Here is a 19,472-nt window from a genome sequence, read left to right as displayed (position 1 = left end):
TTTTTTTTTAATTTTAAACCCTTAACTTCTGTGTATTGACTTATAGGTGGAAGATTGGTAAGGGTAGGCAATGGGAGTCAAGTGACTTGCCCAAGGTCACACAGCTGGGAAGTGTCTGAGGCCGGATTTGAACCTAGGACCTCCTGTCTCTAGGCCTGGCTCTCAATCCACTGAGCTACCCAGCTGCCCCCGCTCTTTGAATTTTTGACAGATTCATTTGTTAGTCTATCTGTTCAAGATTTGGGGGGGTTGGTGGGAGGGAATGCATTTTTAACTTTTCAATTAGATTATTTATATCTTCTTTATTTTTTTAATCTGGGTATTTAAAATTTTTGGAAGTATTCATCTATTTCAGTTTTGTTGGCATATAATTGGGCATAGTTGTTTCTGATAGTTTCCTTTATTTGTTGTAAGTACTCCTCTTTGTTTTGATATTGGCAGTTGTTTTCCCTTCTTTTTAAAATTGATCTAGCTGTTCATCTATTTGTTCCTTTAAAAAAAGTTTCTAGTTTTATTTTTCAATTTACTGGGGATTTTTGCTTTCAATTTCTTAACCAATTTCCAGAATTTCTAATTTGGCATTTAGTACGTTTTCCAAAATGTGTGGCTTTTCTAGTTTTTAAGTTGCCTTCCCAATGCATCAATCTGTTCTTTCTCTCTCTCTCTTTCTCTCTCTTTTTTAAACCCTTACCCTCTGTCTTAGAATCAATACTGTGTATTGGTTCTAAGGCAGAAGAGCAGTAAGGGACAGGCAGTAGAGGTTAAGTGACTTGCCCAGGGTCACATAGTTAGGAAATGTCTGAGGCCAGATTTTAACCTAGGACCTCCCATCTCTAGGCCTGACTCTCAATCCACTGAGCCACCCAGCTGCACCTTTTCTCTCTTTTTTTTTTTTTTTTTAAACCCTTGTACTTTGGTGTATTGTCTCATAGGTGGAAGATTGGTAAGGGTGGGCAATGGGGGTCAAGTGACTTGCCCAGGGTCACACAGCTGGGAAGTGGCCAAGGCCGGGCCTGAACCTAGGACCTCCCGCCTCTAGGCCTGGCCCTCACTCCACTGAGCTACCCAGCTGCCCCCCTTTTCTCTTTTGTTGATGAAATTGTTTAGGAACATAAAATTCCTCCTAAGGTCTGCTTTGGCTGCATCCCAAAAGTTTTGGTATGTTGTTTCATTGTTATAATTTTCTTTGATGAAATATTACTTTTATGCTTTATCCTTTGACCCATTCTAACCAATATAGGATTCAGTTATTTAGGGTAGATCAGAAAACAAAGCCTAGAAATAATAAATATAAATTTAGAATCAAATGGTTTAGTTTTAAATCAATTTTACTCCTTTCTATGGAGGTTCTTTATTGTTTGTAATTTTCTTTGAATTGTGATCAAGGGTGAGTTTAATTTTTCTGCATTTGTTTTTGAAGTTTTGTGCTATAATATAGTAAAATTTTTGTAAATATGACATTGACTGCTAAGCAATATGTACATTACTTTCTGTTCCCAATCAGTAATTGTCAGAGATCTATCATATCTCATTTTCCTAAAGTTCTGTTCAGGTCTTTAACATCTTATCACTTGTCTTTTTCTGATAGATCTGGGCAGTTTTAATTTATTATTTCTTGAAATATGCTAACCAGGCTTATTTTTTGTCATTATTTTCAGGTAGTTCAATGATTTTTTTTCTTGGTTTTTATTTTGGATTTTTGGATTTGGATTTGGAAAAATGTTGGTTTATTTCTTCTTGGTCTCTTTTTCCAGATCAGTTGTTTTTTTACAATATATTGCTTACATTCTTTGCAGTCTTTTGATTTTGTAATGATTTGATTAATATTTATTTTTGTCTCTCAGAATCATTGCTTTCTGTTTAACCCATTCTAATTTTTAGGGAGTCTATTTCTTTTAAAGCTTACCACTTTCTATTTTAAGTTATTAATTCTCCTTCCCATTTTTTAATCACAGCTATTCATTTAATTTGAAATTGCATTTTATATCTCTTGCCTGTATTCTGAGCTCTCCTTTAGTCCTTATAGTGTAAGGGGGGACAAGGTTTTTTTTTTATTAGATATATTAATATTTAAATGTGTGGTCACCAAGGAACTGAATAAATACCAATTTCTAAAATGATTTTAGTAATTTATTTACAAAATATAGGAGAGAGTGGAAGTAGAGAGATGAGAAGAGGGTAGAGTAAGAGATCTAACTTAACGAACTAAATTTATATTCAAGTCTGGGCTTTACTCCAGCAGGGCTCCAGAGGCCCAGCTGGAGAGCCTAAAAGTCAATTAACAAGGGGTTTAGCCATTAGGGCTTCTTCCAATCAAGGGAGCTTCCCCAAGGCTAGTACCTCCAGGGAAGTTAAGATAGTCAGCCTTCTTCACTTACCATGTGCAGCTCTAAGGGAAAGATTTAAGAACAGTCTCACCAAGGTCTCAGGGTCCTAGCCAGAGCTCCTCCATGTCCAAGCAATGAACAAGAAGAGGTCCTTCAGGTCCAAGACACGAACAAGAAGAGGAAAAAGCTGAACTCACTGAACTCTCTTTTAAAGGGGCTTCTTTTGTGTCACTTTCTGTGCCTTCCTCTTAGTTTACGTGTCCAATCACAACAGACACTTTTCTTAGGACTATCTAGAAGGCAGGCAGTAAATTCTGGTTTGTCACTCACTCTAGCACATATGGGTCACTTGTGAGGTGAGTGGAGTTGTTTACACTTTTGGTGATTAGATTTGAGAATGGGCAAGGTAGATTTAATCTCATTATCACAATAGGCAAGTCATTCTTTTTTCTGAATTTCCACTGGATCTTATTGTAGTGTTTTTCTCTTCTGGATTTACCACCTGAGTAGTTCTCAATCCGTAGAATTTCTTCATTGTATTTAGCATTTTTTTCTGTTTAATCATATCTCTAGCCTTAGTTTATGATTTGGGACTTTGTGCTTAGATCAGTCTCAAATCTTTCTCATACTCTTGCATGGAGTGGGGTGGCTAAGACTAGGCTCTTACCCTTTGCAGGAATCCCTGCTTTTGAATTTAGTCTTCTGGTGGCTCAACTTAGATTTTGAGCTCAGCCCCTTCTGTTACCTTCTCCATGCTCAGTTTAGAGCTGGCTCCATCCTTTACTATACTGTAATCCTGATAAGACTCAACCAAATATTATCAATTAGCTGATTAGAGAGATTTTCCCCCCAGATTTTCCTTGCCTTGTCCCCTGCTGTGGCTCAAGGAGAGGCTGTCCAGCCCTGTTTCCTGCAGTGGCTCTGGGATGCTTGTCTCTATGCCTTCCACCAATCATCATTTATTTTTGCTCAGAACCTTCCACTGGTTTTTGATAGTCTCCTTGTGTAGTCCTGGACTGGATAAAGGAGCTTGTAGCAGCTCTTTTTTTGGTTTATTTCTCATTGTTTCTTCTGGCACATTTTAGAGCTTTATTGGAGGGTTGTTGGTTTGTTGTTTTTTTGTTTTTTGTTTTTTTTTTTGAGGGTGGGAAGACACGGGCTTCCAAGTATTCTTGTGCTGCCAATTTAGCTGGATTTCTAAAGGATGCCTTTAGGAGAACAATGGGAGATAACATTTGATAGAACAATTATTCCAGCTATCTCAACATGCTGTAGAGAGAGACCTTTCTCCTGGGATTGGGGAGGATACATTATATTTCACTTTTGTTCCCCTGACCTGACCTGACCAGACCACTTGTGCCAGTTACTCTAAGGGTCAGATGTGTTTAACCTTGGACTTCCTTGACTGCAAGAGGCAGACTAGAATTAGCATCTTGGGGCCGGATTTTGCCTACTACTGAGTCCCATTTATTCATCCATCAAACATTTCTTAAATCCCAACGCCTTGCAAATTAGTTGAGTGGATGTAGACCCTCTGACACTTATTAGCTTTGTTGCTCTGGAAAAATCATTTTTTTTGCTTCAAAGTCCTCTCTAGGGCTTGTTATAGCAGGATTACAGTTTGCATTTGTGGAGAGAGTTCCCTCACCTGAAATGATGAATCCCACACTGATGAAATTGCAGGTCCTTCATATTTATGCAGGCACAATGTACTCTGTTTTGTGCTAGGGAAGATAAAAAGATGAATAAGATGTGACCTCTGCCTTTAGTGACTTTATAGTCTAGGAGGGGAAGATAATTTTTATATCTATATGCCATATAAAAAAAGATATAAACACATGAATGTGTGTGTGTGTGTGTGTGTGTGTGTGTGTATAACATGGTGACCCGTGGGAATGGTGCTTCTTGGCTGACCCCAGTGAGGGCGTCCCCTCCATGAGGGGGCTGGGAGAGAGCCCGGTCTGGCACTGACGGAGTCCTTCTGTTTTTACAGTTCTCTGATCCCCCTGCTGGATGCTGACTCTGGGCTCCTGATCCTAGGCGGAAAGGTGAGTGAGAATCAGAGACTCTCAAAGTCCTCATAGGGGACTTGAGGCTTCATCTTCTGCAAATCCTATATAAAACATGAATGGCATGTCATGGAAGCCCGACTTGAGTGAAAGGTACATGTCGAAGAAGATAAGGTGGGAGCAGCTGGGTAGCTCAATGGATTAAGAGCCAAGTCTAAAGACAAGAGGTCCTGGTTTCCAGTGTGACTCAAATCACACTTCCTAGCTGGGTGACCCTGGGCAAGTCACTTAACCCCCATTGCCTACCCTTACCATTCTTCTGCAGTAGAAACAATACACAGTATCGATTCTAAGACAGAAGGTAAGGGTTTAAAAAGAAGAAGATAATTCTGGGAATTGATTTCCTAATCTATCAGCATCACTCACCTGTTATATGCCAGGCACTGTGCTAAGTGCTGGGGATTCAGAAAGAAGCAAAAGGCAGCTTCTGCCCTCAAGGGGCTTATAATTTGATGAGGAAGACAACATGCAAACGAATATATACAAAGCAAGCATATACAGGAAAAAAAAGGAACTCATTCTCAGAAAGAAGGCAAAAGAATTGAAGAGTTGAAGGAGTCTTCCAGTAAAAGAAGTGATTTTAAGTTGGGATTTGAAAGGAGCTGGGGAGATTAATGGGTAGAACGGAGGACGGGGAGAGAAAATGCCTGGAACCAAGGGTTGGAGCGTCTTGTTCATGAAATAGTCAGAAGGCCACTGTCCTTGGAGAGAAGAGTTCATGCTGGGGAGCAAGGTGTAAAAAGACTAGAAAGGGAGAAGGGGAGCTAGGTTATGAGGGACATTAAGTGACAAACAGAGCATTTTGTATTTGTTCCGGGAAGCAATAAGAAGTCACTAGAGTTTATTGAGAAGGGGTGGGTGGGGGTGACACAATCAGACCTGAACGTTCAGAAAGTCACTTTAGTGACTGAATTGAGGCTGGATGGCAGTGAGGAGAGACTTGACGTGGGGAGGCAGACTGTAATCCTGGCACACAGGGATGAGGACCCACACCCCAGTGGCTGCAGCCTCAGAGGAGAGAAGGGGTGTTGCCGGGGTGAGAGACAATGGGGGATCCAGGATGGCTCCTAGATTGAGCCCAGAGACCTGGGAGTATGGTGGTGCCCTCTACAGGAAAAGGAGGGGGAGAATTTAAGGGAAAGATGGCGAGTTCCATCTTGAGTTCATGATGTCTACCGGACATCCAGTCCTGATGCCTGAAAGGCAGCTGAAGATGCAGGATGGGAGTCAGCAGAGTTTCTGGCAATATTGCTGTATTTGAGAATCATCAGCCATAGTAATTAAATCCATCCACCGAAAAGGTGTCTTCTTCCCCTCCTAAGAAAGGATCACTTCCCTCTTGTGCCCACATGTGTCTTAGACTGCTCGTAGACTGCTCTCATGATCACTTAGGGCTCTGGGGGGCCCCATCGAGTCCCACAAAACCCTTTGGGAGGTATTACAGGCTGGAAGGAGTGGGTGGGGAGCTGGAAAGGCAGAGGACTAAGAGCCATGGGCTTATATTGCAGGGTGAGAATCTGGTATACTGCTATGAAGTGTCCCTGCAACAGGCTGCACTTACCCAAGGTAGGTGTCCTTCCCCTTCGGTCTTTCTCCCTTTCCCATTCTGTCCCACATCTTCTCCTCCCTGCCTTGCCCGACTCTCAGACCCTTCCCACCTTGGTCTCCCTCCCCATAGCCCTGTCCTTCCCATAGCCCTGGTTTAGACCATGACCCATGCCTGGGCACCTTCCAGTGAACCAGTGTGTCCTAGAGACCAAGTGCCGGGGAATGGCCCTGGTACCTCGTCGAGCTCTGACTGTGATGGCCTGTGAAGTGCTTAGGGTGCTGCAGCTCAGTGAGAGTGCCATCGTGCCCATCAGCTATGTTGTACCCCGAAAGGTAAGGGGGTCTGGGGCCTGGGTCATGCCCCTCACACTTCCCCACTGGGGTAAGATGGGGTTAAGTAGAGACCCCTCACTGGGGACTGGGGAAAAGAATTCTCTGCAGGAGCCAGCTGGCACTTTGGCCTGGCCCTGAAACTTGAATGGCTGAATGTTTGTTTGTCCTACCAGTCTGTGGAATTCCACGAAGACTTGTTTTCCGATGCTGTGGGCAGTGTGCCTGCCACCAGCGCCCAAGGTTGGTGGGCTGGAGACAACCAGCAGGTGAGCTCTTGGCCCGGGGGGGCTTTGCTCTCTTCCACACACAGTCTTGCCCCCTCCTGCCTCCTACAGCTTGAGATAGGTATTCACACTCCAGAGCCAGCATTCCTGGGCCCAGACACATGCCTGCTTAAAGGGGCTGGGCAGGAGGATCACTATTATTTGTATACAGCCATGCCTATCCTGCCCTTGCTGCTAATGCCCTTCTTGTGCCCTGCTCCCTAGTAGGGCCTCGTGCTCTCTGAGCATCCTGTGGCCCTCCCCCAGCCTGGTCTGTCTTTGCTGCCTTCTCTTCATGGGCCTAGGCCATGGTTTTACCCTCTGGGACCCTTTTCACAGGTCCAGAGGGTTAGTCTGAATCCTGCCCGCCAGCCTCATGCCAGCTTCACTTCCTGCCTGATACCCACAGAAATCTCTTCTCCTGCTGCCACCCAGCTTCAGGAGGTGCCAATGGGTGACATGGAGCCAAGTGTAAGTGCTCCTAACTCCCCCCGACTAGGCACCAGAACCTGGAATGGACCATTGAAAACGAGACACGGCCTGGCCCTTAAGTAGCCCCAAATGTCAGGGGCCGAGGGCCAAAGGGATAAACTGAGGGGCAAGTTGTGTCCTAAATCCGGAGGGAAGCCATGGGCCAGGAATGCCAGACTCGAGGTCTTTCCAGTCTGTCTCAAGGTCCTCTGAAAGTGCCTGGTCATGAACAGAACTAACTGGGAAGGCTGGACCATCCAGGTAATGAGGCGTCCATCTTTCACCTGTGCAGGGGTGAAGGAAGGACATCCAAGGGGCCAGAACCCCTCTGACTCTTGGCCATTTCCCTTTCTCCTCCAGGAGGGCAGCTTCTCCTCCCCACCCAGCTCTCTGACCTCCCCCTCCACCCCCTCCAGCTTGGGCCGCTCACTCTCGAGCACCAGTGGCATCGGAACCAGCCCGTCCCAGAGGTCACTCCAGAGTCTTCTGGGTAAGTTAGACTGAGAATAGCCCCTTGGCCTCCCCCACACAAAGTATTAGAAGTGTCCACAAGCCGTCTGCCACTGGGTCACGCATCGGTGACTTTGCTGCATCACCCCTGGCGAGTACCCTGGAGCACGACTGTCCCTCGAGCCACCTGGCCTTGGGCATCCCGAGCCTCTCTGTGGTACTCACAGGAGGTAGAAGATCAGGTCTCCTGGTCGAGAGCTTTGGACTGCAGTCTTGTAATCTCTTCCAAGGCAAACTTGTACATCTGTTTTCTCATTCTTCATGACACCTCTTTGATGAGAGATACCACAGGAAGTATTATCTCCCCCTTGACAGAAAAAGAAACTGAGGCTCAGAGAGAACTATTTTTGCCCAAGGCGACACAAGTTAGTGACTGAGCTGAGATTTGAACTCAGACTTTTGGGGTCTTATGAATACCAGATCAGGCCCAGAGGTGCCTGAAGAAAAGACCCCAACATGAGAAGCCCAGGGCAGGAGAGTTACCCCAAGGATGCTTTTTTGTTTGTTGAAGTGTTTATTAATATTTCTTTATACCTCCTTGCTATCTTCCCAATTCTTCTTCCCCCTTTTCCTTTCCGTTAGGCCCTAGCTCCAAGTTCCGCCACGCTCAGGGTACTGTACTCCATCGCGATACCCACATCACCAACCTCAAAGGGCTCAACCTCACCACTCCTGGGGAAAGTGATGGATTCTGTGCCAATCGCCTCCATGTGGCTTTACCCCTGCTGAGCACAGGCGGGCAGGTGGCTGTTCTGGAGGTGAGGCCTGTCTGGCTTCAGTTCTCTTACCCTGGGGTGCTTTGCTTTCCTGTATTCCTCTCCTAAATAATCGGAAAAACATTAGTTGCTTATGGGTAGGATGAGCTAACATAGTAAAAATGACAATCCTACCTATATTAATTTACTTGTTCAGTGCCATACCTATCAAACTACCTAAAAACTTTTTTATGGAATTAGAAAAAAATGATTATAAAGTTCATCTGGAAGAACAAAAGATCAAGAATATCAAGGGAACTAAAGGGGAGGATGGAGGTCTTGCAGAAGCAGATCTCAAACTCTACTATAAAGCGGTGATATTGAAAACAAAATGGTACTGGCTGAGACAGAAGTGAGGGTCAATGGAATAGACTTGGGGTAAATGACCTCAGCAAGCTAGTGTTCAATAAACCCAAAGAGCCCAGCTTTTGGAACAAGAACCCACTATTTGACAAAAACTGCTGGGAGAATTGGAAAACAGTATGGGAAAAATTAGGCTGAGATCAACATCCCGCATCCCTCTCCAGGAGGCCCATGTAGGGTGCTCGCGCCAGCTGAAGGGCAAATCCCTGGGGTGAGAGCCAGTCCCGGGCAGGAACGGGAAGTGGAAAGGGTTCATCTTCATCATCCTAGCCTGCACTCCGTTTCCTGCCACCACCCACACACATCTCCCTCTGCTCCCTGCCCCACAGATGCCATTGGCCTCTCAAGCTCAATCTCAGCCCATGTCCCAGGGATTCCTTGCTCTCTGCTAGGGGGCAGCCAGAGATGAGGGAGGGGCCATTCCTTGCAGGCTGATTCTGGCAAATTTGAGCCTTGATTGCTCCAAGTGCTGTCCCCCTCAGAAAGCAAGGATGCTTTCTTGCTGTTACACCCCACAAGGAGTTATCAGTTACACTAATAGGAGAGCAGAGGTGCCTATGGGCCAGTCTTTGGGTGTCCTGAGATGGTACCGCTGGACTGCTAGATTTCTGCTCTACCTGTTATGCCTTTGGGGAATATGAGGAGCTGCCTCTTGTGCCAGTCTCCTTGAATATTACAGTTGGACAAACTGGAGAAGCATAAGTGAGGTATGGACAGTGGGTGGTTGAGGCAAAGAGAACTTAAGCCATCCGCGGAGAGAAGAAATTCATTTAAGTAGTTGGGAGGGTCTGGACTCTGGGGTCCATTCCCCCCAGCTCAGATCTCTTCCCTGCTTAGCTCTAGGTAGGGGCCTAAACATGCTTGCTTAGCTGTTGGCACTGAGGGCTCAGGGATGGCAGGTACCTTTCTTCTGCCTGGCACTTATGGGCCTTGGGGCACGGGGTACCTCCTATTCTAGCTGCGGAAACCTGGCCGTCTGCCTGATACTGCACTGCCCACGCTACAGAACGGGGTGCCTGTCACTGACCTCACCTGGGATCCATTTGACCTGTACCGCCTAGCTGTGGGTAAGGGGCTGTGGGGGCTCCCTGTTTGCAGCTTGTCAGGCAGACACCACCCCTTGGAACAGATTTCTCATTGTTTCCCCTGATTGTCTCTGATGACCTCCCTTGCCTCCCCCTGAACCTAGCTTCTCTCTCTGCACTGGTCTCATGATGCCACTGCTGAGTCTCCAGCCTCCTCCCTTGCTCCCCTGTGGCCAGTCTAAATCAAGAAGCCTTTTTGTGGGTATTCGGGCAGAATGCCGGAGCTCAGGAGCATCTGGGAAAGGGGACAGGGTTTCTGACTGGATGAGGCTAAGCGCCCTGGCTGGCTCAATTCCCCCCTGTCCATAGCTGGGGAAGATGCCCGGATACGGCTGTGGCGGGTACCACCTGAAGGACTGCAAGAAGTGATGACAACACCTGAGGCCATCCTAACAGGTGAGACAAAGAAGATGGAGAAAGGCTGGGCTGCAGGGAGAGCAGTGGAGAGGAAAGTGTGACACAAGGAGGGCAGAGGGCAGAACGCAGGGTGCCTATATGATCCTACTTCCTAACCTCTCCCAGGACATACAGAGAAGATCTACTCCCTGCGCTTCCACCCATTGGCATCTGATGTGTTGGCCTCATCTTCCTATGACTTGAGTGTGCGGATCTGGGACCTGCAGGAAGGAGTGGAGAAGATAAGGCTGCAGGGTCACAAGGACCAGGTGGGGAGAGATCAGAGTCAGACTCTTAAGGAGGGATGGGGAATGATAAAGGACCAGATAGAAGTCAATGATCAGGGCCTGCCTTTCAGGCTAGGATAACTCTTGTTTCATCTCCACCTCATCCTAGTTGGGCACAAGTAAGGAATAGCACAGAAGTTCTAGGTAAGGCAGAGTTGGGAGGCAGTCAGACCATCAGGTCTGGAGTGTTGGCTTTGCACCCCAAAGGAGCAAGGGCAAGCCTGTATTTCATCTCTCTACCTCTCTTTCAGATCTTTAGCATGGCCTGGAGTCCTGATGGACAGCTCCTGGCAACTGTGTGCAAAGATGGGAAGGTTCGGATCTATGATCCCCGGAGTAGCCCAGAACCTACCCAGGTGAGGGCACAATCAGGGTTGGGCAGGATAGAGAGGCCATTGGTCCCATCCAAGGCCTTTCATGATCAACTCAAGCCATCTGGGTCAGCCTAGTCATACTCTCCCTTACAGGAAGGTCCTGGCCCTGAGGGAGGTCGAGGAGCCCGTGTGGTCTGGGTGTGTGATGGCCGGTGTCTGCTGGTTTCTGGCTTTGACAGGTGAATGGTCCCATTGTCTTCTAAAACCTGCAATTCCTCCCAAACCTTTCTTTTGAAAAATCATCTCCTAGCTACTAATCCAATCCTTAATGAGGCTTTCAGCTCCTATATTCTCCTAGTCCTGATCATAATCATTCAAGAAACACTGATCAAGCATCTACTGGGTGTTAGATGAAATGCTTGGCATGATGAAGAGAAATGACAAAGATAAGTAAATAAGACAAAGCCCATGCCTTCATGGAATTACAACTTAGTAGAAGAGATAAAGCATGTACACACCTAGAATATAAGGCAATTATTTGCTAAGTCCTATGGAATTTCCCCAGATGAAGTGCTGAGAGAGCACAAGGGAAGGTTTGGAAGGAGCTAACATGAGCTGGATATTGGGAAATGGGCAGAGATGGGAGGCTGGCCTTCCTATTCCTAGGACAATTTGCATGAGCATGAGCTTGGAATCAGGTATGATCAGAAAATGGTGAGATGACTAGATTGACTGGAAAATAGGGGACATAAAGGGGAATATTGGAAAATGAGGCTGGAAAAGGAAAATTTGGGATCACATTGTGGATGCTCTTAAATGCTAAGTGAAGGAATTTGAACTTAAATTTTTAGGCATTGGGGAACCACTGAAAATTCCTGACCAAAAGGGTAGAATAGATTAAATGATCTTGAAGGTGTCTTCCAGGACTGAAATTCCATAACTTTACAATCTTTAGCAGTTTTTTTAAAAGCATAACTATATGGTAGTGTCATGCTAAATGGATTAGAAGGTATAAGACACTAGTTTAAAAATTACTACAAGGAGGACAACTGGGAAGCTCAGTTGATTGAGAGCCAGGCTTAAAGACAGAGGTCCTGGGTCCAAATATGGATTTGGATACTTCCTAGTTGTATGACCCTGGGCAAGTCACTTTACCCCCATTACCTAGCCCATGCCACTCTTTTGCCTTGGAACCAATACTTAGTATCATTTCTAAGATGGAAGGTAAGGGCTTTCTTTTTTTTTTTTTTTTTTTTTAATTTCCTACAAGAATTGAGGACTTGGACTAATTTGGGAACAGTGGGAATTATGGAAAGGATGCATTCTAAAAGCACTGAAAGGGAAGAATGAACAGTTCCCAAACTCAGTTTCCTACATCCATGCTTCTCTTTCTCTCATGCTGCCCCCTACAAACCCCACCTTTCTTCTTCCCTCTTAAAGACCAGACCCTGAGGCCCTTTTCATGGTTATCATTGCAGCCGGAGTGAGCGCCAGCTTCTCCTCTACGGGGCAGGAGCACTGGCTGGGGGTCCATTGGCTGTGCTGGGTCTTGATGTAGCACCTTCCACCCTGCTGCCTAGCTATGATCCAGACACTGGTCTCGTCCTTCTCACTGGCAAGGTCAGTCGGGGCTCTGGAGAGCGGCCTGGGCTGAGGCGGGACTGGGTGTGCTCTTTGGACTGTGGTTTACAGGGCGTGGTGGGCTTGTGAAGGGGAGACCATCGGGAAGAGAAGGCTGCAGCCTTTCCTCAGTGGCCTCCTGCTTCAGGGTGACACTCGAGTATTTGTGTATGAGCTCCTCCCCGAGGCCCCCTTCTTCTTGGAGTGCAACAGTTTCACCTCATCTGACCCACACAAGGTAAAGGTCCTCTCTCCATTCTGCTGCGGGTGTCTCCTCACCCCTTTCTTCTGGATCTGTGGCCCAAAATCAAGTGTCTCCTCCCCTCCCCCCCCAGAGGGGCATAGCCTAGCCCAGCCGACAAGGTGCATGGCCCCAGGATCAGAGCCCATAGTGGGGGGAGCCTGCCCTCTGGTGGTCACTGGGGGAAGGGGTTCTGGCTCAGGAAGAACCAGGGAGCAGGTGCCAAGCTCTGTGTGAGGAGGAGGAAGCTGGTTGGTAAAGTCAGGCCAATGTGTGGCTGGTGGCTGGCTTCCTCCTGGAACCTTCAGGAAGGAGATGTGTGCCTTCTGATGGAGAGGGAAGCGCCAGGCAGCCTAGTCTGCCCAGGCCTGAGCTCTGACCCAACCTCCCTCTCCCCCCGGCACTTAGGGCTTCGCCTTCTTGCCCAAGACAGAATGTGAGGTACAGCAGGTTGAGTTTGCTCGAGGCCTCCGGCTCCGTCAGTCTTCCCTAGAACCCATTGCCTTTCGACTTCCCAGGGTCAGGGTAAGTTGGAGAGCTGAACTTATCACAGAAAATTCCACAACCTCACCAGGATAAACCTGTTGACTCCCCACTCCCAAAAGGGGATGGCTGTACCTCCCCCCTCAGAGTCCACCCAGAGATGGGATGACCAAGCCATCCTCTGCCCCATACCCATCCAACCAGATGCCTTGGCATCATGGGCTTCCCCCCAGTCCAGAGGGGAAGGGGTCTGGACTTGTGAAACTGCCCAAAGCAAATGTGGCCTGGAACCATCTGTGCTGAGGTTAGCCATCCCTGGGCCAAGGAGCACAGTATCTCAGTGTCTCTCTGCTCCCTATAGAAAGAGTTCTTCCAGGATGATGTGTACCCAGAGACTGCTGTGTGTTGGGAGCCTGCACTCAGTGCTGCTGCCTGGCTGGGGGGTGCCAACGGACAACACCGCCGCCTCAACCTGCAACCCCCTGGAATGACCCCAGGTGAGATGATGGGCTGAAAGAGCTGGAAGGCTTTGGGGCCAAGAAGGGGGGAAAGGGGGGAAAGCCCTCAAGAACTGTGGAGGAGGAGGCAGAGGATGCCTCTGATTGGGGAGCCCTGAGACAGAAGAAATGCCCAAAAGGCTCTGGAAGAAATGAGTAGGCAGGGGGTTAATAAGATGGGCTGTTCCAAGAGAGCTCAGGAGGGAGGACTCATTTCTTAGTTGTTCTGTTTACCATAGGAGAGGAGGCAGACTTCAATCAGCCTCTTAGACATACACTGACATTGTGGTTCTTAACATCTTTTTGTGTTTCTTTCTTCAACTGGTCTGCGAGATCTTAGACGTGTCTTATTTTCATCCTCCCACAGTGCCCAACACAATGTTTCACTCATGTCAGAGCTTAAATGACTGCTATTTCTCCTATCCTCCATACGATGCCATCCCTGCCTTAGGGCAAGTTAGTACCATAGCATGAGGACAGTCAGTTCAGCCACCAGGTCTTCCCTGGTGCCAGTTAGTGTCAGGATTGAAATGGTAAAGAGAGACCACTTGGTTCCCAGCATTGCTATTTCCCTTTCTAATATGGTAGATTTTTTTTAAGCACCTGTTTTACGTAGAATGTTGTGCTAGCCATGGAAATACAAAGGTTGGATAAGGAATGGCCCTTTTCTTCAGTTTGGTAAGGGACAGCTATAACAATTATTCCATCCACAGTGAGTCAGGCCCCCCGAGAAGCTCCAACACGACGGACCTTGCCCTCAGCTGTCTACCTTGAAGAGAAGTCAGACCAGCAGAAGAAAGAAGAGGTGAGACTGGTGACATCAACAGAATAGGGCATCAATGGGAAATAGAAGACCCCACCAATGACTCCCATAAAATCAAAATGTGAATCAAAGCCAGTGGTTTAGTTATCCCTTAAAAACCCCTCACTCGATTATCCAGATGGGATTGAATGTCCTTCTAACCCTGAAATCAGGAGGAAAAAGCACTGGATTGATTACCCTTCTCAGCTACCAGCTCCTTGATGCTTCTGGTCCTGCCCTTAAGTATTTCTGTGTCAACCTTTGGTTTACAGAAATGGTCTGTGAGACCCACTGTCTAGTTGTGCCTCTGAGGTGTTGGGAGGTGTTGGCTGGATTTTTCCTCATACTCCCCTTTTTATTTTTTTCTCAGCTGCTAAGTGCCATGGTGGCAAAGCTGGGTAACCGGGAAGACCCCCTCCCCCAGGATTCCTTTGAGGGAGTGGATGAGGATGAATGGGTAAGAAGTTGGGCAAGGGATGGGGGTGGAGGGACCTCCATGACACAGGTACAGCTCACCTGGCTCTCAGCCCTAATGACTCCTAGTTTACCCTCTGTTCTCTTGCTTTTCCTTATCCTCCTACAAGTGCTTTCCTTTCCTGCTCCTGATTCCCTTGAATAATTTTTTTCTCTCACACCTGGGTTCCTCTCTTTCTAGGATTAGTCGGCTCCATTAGCCACACCCACAGCTGCATCTCCTTGGAACTGCCTGGCCACTGATCCCTTGCCTGCTCTGAGCCTCATTCTTGAGCTGGAAGATGCCTCTCCAGGCCTTGGTGCTGCTCTGACTTGTTGAGTGGCTCCATAGCTAACGTGACCCCATCTCTTCATCCCAGGAACCTCTGCATATCCCTGGGACCTTAGTGTTTTCAACTAGTGGCTCCTCCCTATCTGGAGGAGCCTACCTGTCTGGAGTATCCTAGCTCCAGTTTTCTCTGAGGCCTCCAAGCCCTTTGGAGTATGCTGCAGTTGGAACACTCCAAGTGGGGCCTTAATTGGCTCCATCCTTTATCTCTCCCTGGAACCAGTTTTTCTTCTCTGCTATGTATTGTGGTCAGAAGCTGAGGAAGAGACATTGGTCAACACTGACCTAGGCCTACTACCTGACTATCTCTCCTACATGTGGTACCATCTGCTTTGTATCTTGAGAGCCTTGCCTGCCCCCTCCAAAAACAACAGGTCCTCCTCCAGCTACTCTACTGTTCTTCCTACCTTATGGATTCATCTCCCACTTTATTCTTCCCTGTTGTCTTCCTCATATTACAGTCTGGATCCTCAAAGGGGCTGGATCCCCCTGCAGTCACTAATCCTACTGGCCCTCCTATTTGCTTTCTCCCTTCAAACCAGAGATGGTGAGAATAGGGAGAAAACTAGGGCCCAGAAAATTAAAAAGAGTGTGAACTCCACCAGTGAAGGGTTTTATGAATTTATCAATGCCTCAGCCATTAAATTTTTCTAAACCAGACCACCGTGCCTCCTATGTTGATTGTACCTGCTGTTCTGAGGAAACTTTGTTCCCATTATTGTAGACTTTACCTTATCAGGTATGGCTTTACCCATGGATAGAATGACAGCCAGCCAGGGTGATTATTTTAAGGGTGCTTAAAAGGCTACCTGATTCAAAAATGAGTATGGGGCTTCTGAATCCATATCCTAAATCCCTGCCATAGTTTTCAGAATCTCTAGGAAGGGAATAGGAACATACAAGGAACAAGAATAGGGCTAGTAGAAGACAAGAAGACAGAGGAATATAATTTTTTAGGTTTAGAGATTTTAAGTAAGAACCTTTGGAAGTAAAAGGTTTATGTATTGATAAAAAAAATTATTGTAGACTAGCAGCTGGGAAACACTGATAAAGATTTTAGAGAAGGAATACAAGATGGATATAAATCTTTGCTTATACAAAGATCTCTTTCAACCAGACATTTATGAAACATTATTTATGATGCCAAGAACAAGACTGCCTTCGAGATGCTGCTTTTCCTCTGAAAACAAGAGAAAAGAACAACAGGCCCCACCAGTAGTTCTTCAGTCACATGAAAAATATAAAGATGATGCTGGAAACCTGTTGTCAGAATCATAACATTTGCAGATTTGAGACCAGAGGTTATTTAGTCCAGCCAGTATGTAAACAAAACTCTGTTCTATAAAACAAGTGGTCCTCTAGCCTCTGCTTGAAGACCTCTGATGAGAGGAAGTGATGCACATTACCTTCCAGGTAGCCTGTGCCACTTCTGGACAGCTCTAATTGTTTTTGGTTTTTGTTGTTGTTGTTGTTGTTGTTGTTGTTGTTATTGTTGTTGTTTAACCCTTATCTTCCAAGGCAGAAGAGTGGTAAGGACTAGGCAATGGGGGTTAAGTGACTTGCCCAAGGATGCACAGTTAGGAAGTGTCTGAGGTGAGATTTGAACCTAGGACTTCCCATTTCTAGGCCTGGCTCTCAATCCAATGAACCACCTACCTGTACCCCAGCTCTTTAAATTCATGTTCTTCCTTCTGACCCTCTCTTATCTCCCCAGAATCTCCTCTTTTCCATATTAAGTATTCTGTTTCTCCAACCAACTTCAGGATGCCTTCCCTCTGGTTAATACCCAAATTAATCTGATCTTGTCAAGTTAGAAGATCCTTCCAACAATGTCAAAGTCCATCTAAGTTTGCTCATCCTGGGTGACGCTGGTACTAAAAAGGGCCATTGCTTTCACGGGGCCTTTATTAATATCTTGCCTAAAATCTGGTGTTCAGAAATGAACGTATTCTAGATATGGCCATACCAGAAGAATGATCATTTTCCTAGTTCTGGATGTCATGCCTCTCAGAGAAACCTAAAAGCATACGAATTGTTTTAACTGCTTTATCATAAGACCTTTGAACTTAAAATCTACTAAAACCCCAAAAGATTTTTCAAATGAATTGTTTTCTATCCACAGCTTCCCTATTTTTGTATTTAAGGTTTTTTTAAAACCACATATATTTATCCCTATTGAGTTTCATTTTAAGATTCAACTCAATGTTCTAGCCTATCAAGTTTTGAGGGGGGTTTTGGGAGGGAGGAATTCTGTTAGCTATCCCTCTCAGGTTTATGTTATCCTCAGTAAGTATGTTGTTGTATACTTTTATTCAAATCATTGGCAAAAATGTCAGAAAGACAAAAAGACCAAAAAAATTTCTGAGGCACTCCATTAAACACCTTCCAAAATGACATCAATCCTTTAATGACTACTTTTTGGGTTCAGTCATTTCAACAGTTATGAAAACAACTAACTATATTCTTATCTAGTTCACATTTCTCCATTTTGTTCACAAGACCAGCAGAAGAAAATTTTTAATGTTCTTTACTAAAATGTAGATAAATTCTCTGTAGCATTCCCTTGATCTGCTCATCTAAATAACTCTGTCAAAAAAGGAAACTAAATTATGATGGAAATAACATTTTAGATTAAATTTAATGATATAATATATATTATAATTAATAAAATTTTAATTTTTTTGAAATTTAAAATTAAAAAATTTAATTTTTAAATCTCATTTTCTCACCCTCCCCATTTGAAAAAGAAGAGAAAACCAAAACCCTTTTAATGTGCATAGAGCTGAGTGAGTCAAATAAAACAACTTTCTGTATTGATTGTATCTAAAAAATGCTCAGTTTCTAACACAATTTTCAACATTTGTTTTAAAAACTTTTGAGTTCCAAATTCCTCTCTCTCTCCTCCCTCCCTGAAATGGCAAGCAGTTTGATTTAGGTTATACATGTTCAATCATGCAAAACATTTCCATATTGGTTATGTTGTGAAATAAAATACAGTCCAAAAAACAAGAAAACACTTTTAAAAGTATGCCTCAGGGGCAGCTGGGTAGCTCAGTGGATTGAGAGTCAGGCCTAGAAACAGGAGGTCCTAGGTTCAAACCCGGCCTCAGACACTTCCTAGCTGTGTGACCCTGGGCAAGTCACTTGACCCCCATTGCCCACCCTTACCATTCTTCCACCACGGAGCCAATACACAGAAGTTAAGGGTTTAGAAAACAAACAAACAAACAAAAAAGTATGCCTCAATCTGCATTTAGACTCCTATCAGTTCTTTTTTTAAACAGTAGATACCAATTTTCTATATAAGTCCTTCAAAATTATCTTGGCATATTACATTTCTGAGAATAGCTAAGTCATTAGGAGTTGATCAGTGTTAAAATATTGCTATTACTGGATATGGTGTTTTCCTGGTTTTGTTCATTTCACTTTGCATCAGTTCGTGTAAGATTTTCTAGGTTTTTCTAAGAGTATGCTGCTCATCATTTCTTATAGCTTATATTCTATCACAATCATACACACAACTTATTCAGCCATTCTCTAATTGATAGGTATTCCCTCAATTTCCAATTCTTTGCCACCACAAAAAGAACTGCTATAAATATTTTGGTCCATACAGGTCCTTTTCCTTTTTTTAAAAAAATCTCTTTGGGATATAGTCTTAGTGGTATTGCTAGTATGCATGGTTTTATATCTCTTTGGTCATAGTTCCAAATTCCTTCTTAAAATAGCTGAATCAGTTCACATTTCCACCAATAATACATTAGTTTCAATTTTGCTACATTCCTGCTAACATGTTATATTTTCCATTTTTGTCATATTAACCAATCTAATAGGGGTGGGGTAATATCTCTAAGTTGTTTTAATTTAGAAATTTAGAATATTTTTTCATATGACATATTCTTAATTGTTTTCTATATACTCAAGAAATGATTATTTTCTATATACTTGCAAAATGAAGCCTTTATCAGAGAATTTGCTGTAAAATTTGTTTCAGTTATGATTACTGTGTTTTCCCCCCATCCTATTTTTCCATTTATCCTATCATTCTCTCCTTTCACCCTGACCATTCTCAAGTGTTTGCTTCTAACTATGGCCTCCCTTCAATCTATCCTATGCCATCTATCTCCCCCACCCATAACCTTATCCCTTTTCCCTATTAATTTTCTGCAGAGCAAAACAGATTTCTATTCTCAACCAAGTATATTATTCCCTCTGAGCCAATTCTGATGAGAGTAGGTCAAAACACTCCTCCTCACATCCCCCATTTCTCCCTCCACTGTAAAAGCTCTTTCACATCTCTTTTATG

General features: G+C 45.0%; 1 protein-coding gene across 2 annotated transcripts in view; it reads left to right on the top strand.

Annotated features, from left to right (window-relative positions):
* Positions 1-18,707, top strand: part of LOC123231770 (coronin-7-like) — a 112,769-nt gene extending 94,062 nt beyond the window's left edge. Inside the window, exons 10-28 of one of the 2 annotated variants that reach the window (XM_044658086.1) lie at positions 4,321-4,375; positions 5,905-5,962; positions 6,132-6,277; positions 6,451-6,543; positions 6,880-7,011; positions 7,372-7,501; positions 8,104-8,279; positions 9,598-9,706; positions 10,034-10,120; positions 10,247-10,389; positions 10,659-10,763; positions 10,875-10,960; positions 12,200-12,341; positions 12,490-12,579; positions 12,991-13,107; positions 13,427-13,562; positions 14,276-14,367; positions 14,735-14,828; positions 18,697-18,707. In XM_044658086.1, the coding sequence (XP_044514021.1) occupies positions 4,321-4,375; positions 5,905-5,962; positions 6,132-6,277; positions 6,451-6,543; positions 6,880-7,011; positions 7,372-7,501; positions 8,104-8,279; positions 9,598-9,706; positions 10,034-10,120; positions 10,247-10,389; positions 10,659-10,763; positions 10,875-10,960; positions 12,200-12,341; positions 12,490-12,579; positions 12,991-13,107; positions 13,427-13,562; positions 14,276-14,367; positions 14,735-14,828; positions 18,697-18,707 (2,002 nt within the window). Of the gene's footprint in view, positions 1-4,320; positions 4,376-5,904; positions 5,963-6,131; positions 6,278-6,450; positions 6,544-6,879; positions 7,012-7,371; positions 7,502-8,103; positions 8,280-9,597; positions 9,707-10,033; positions 10,121-10,246; positions 10,390-10,658; positions 10,764-10,874; positions 10,961-12,199; positions 12,342-12,489; positions 12,580-12,990; positions 13,108-13,426; positions 13,563-14,275; positions 14,368-14,734; positions 14,829-15,019; positions 15,827-18,696 lie in introns of those variants that run through there. The other variant, XM_044658078.1, reaches the window with a different exon arrangement.
* The last annotated feature ends 765 nt before the right edge of the window (positions 18,708-19,472 follow it).

This window comes from Gracilinanus agilis, chromosome 1 (assembly GCF_016433145.1).
Source record: "Gracilinanus agilis isolate LMUSP501 chromosome 1, AgileGrace, whole genome shotgun sequence".
Taxonomy (NCBI): Eukaryota; Metazoa; Chordata; class Mammalia; order Didelphimorphia; family Didelphidae; genus Gracilinanus; species Gracilinanus agilis.
Note: the sequence above shows the minus strand (reverse complement) of the source record. Positions and strands in the feature narration are given on the sequence as shown.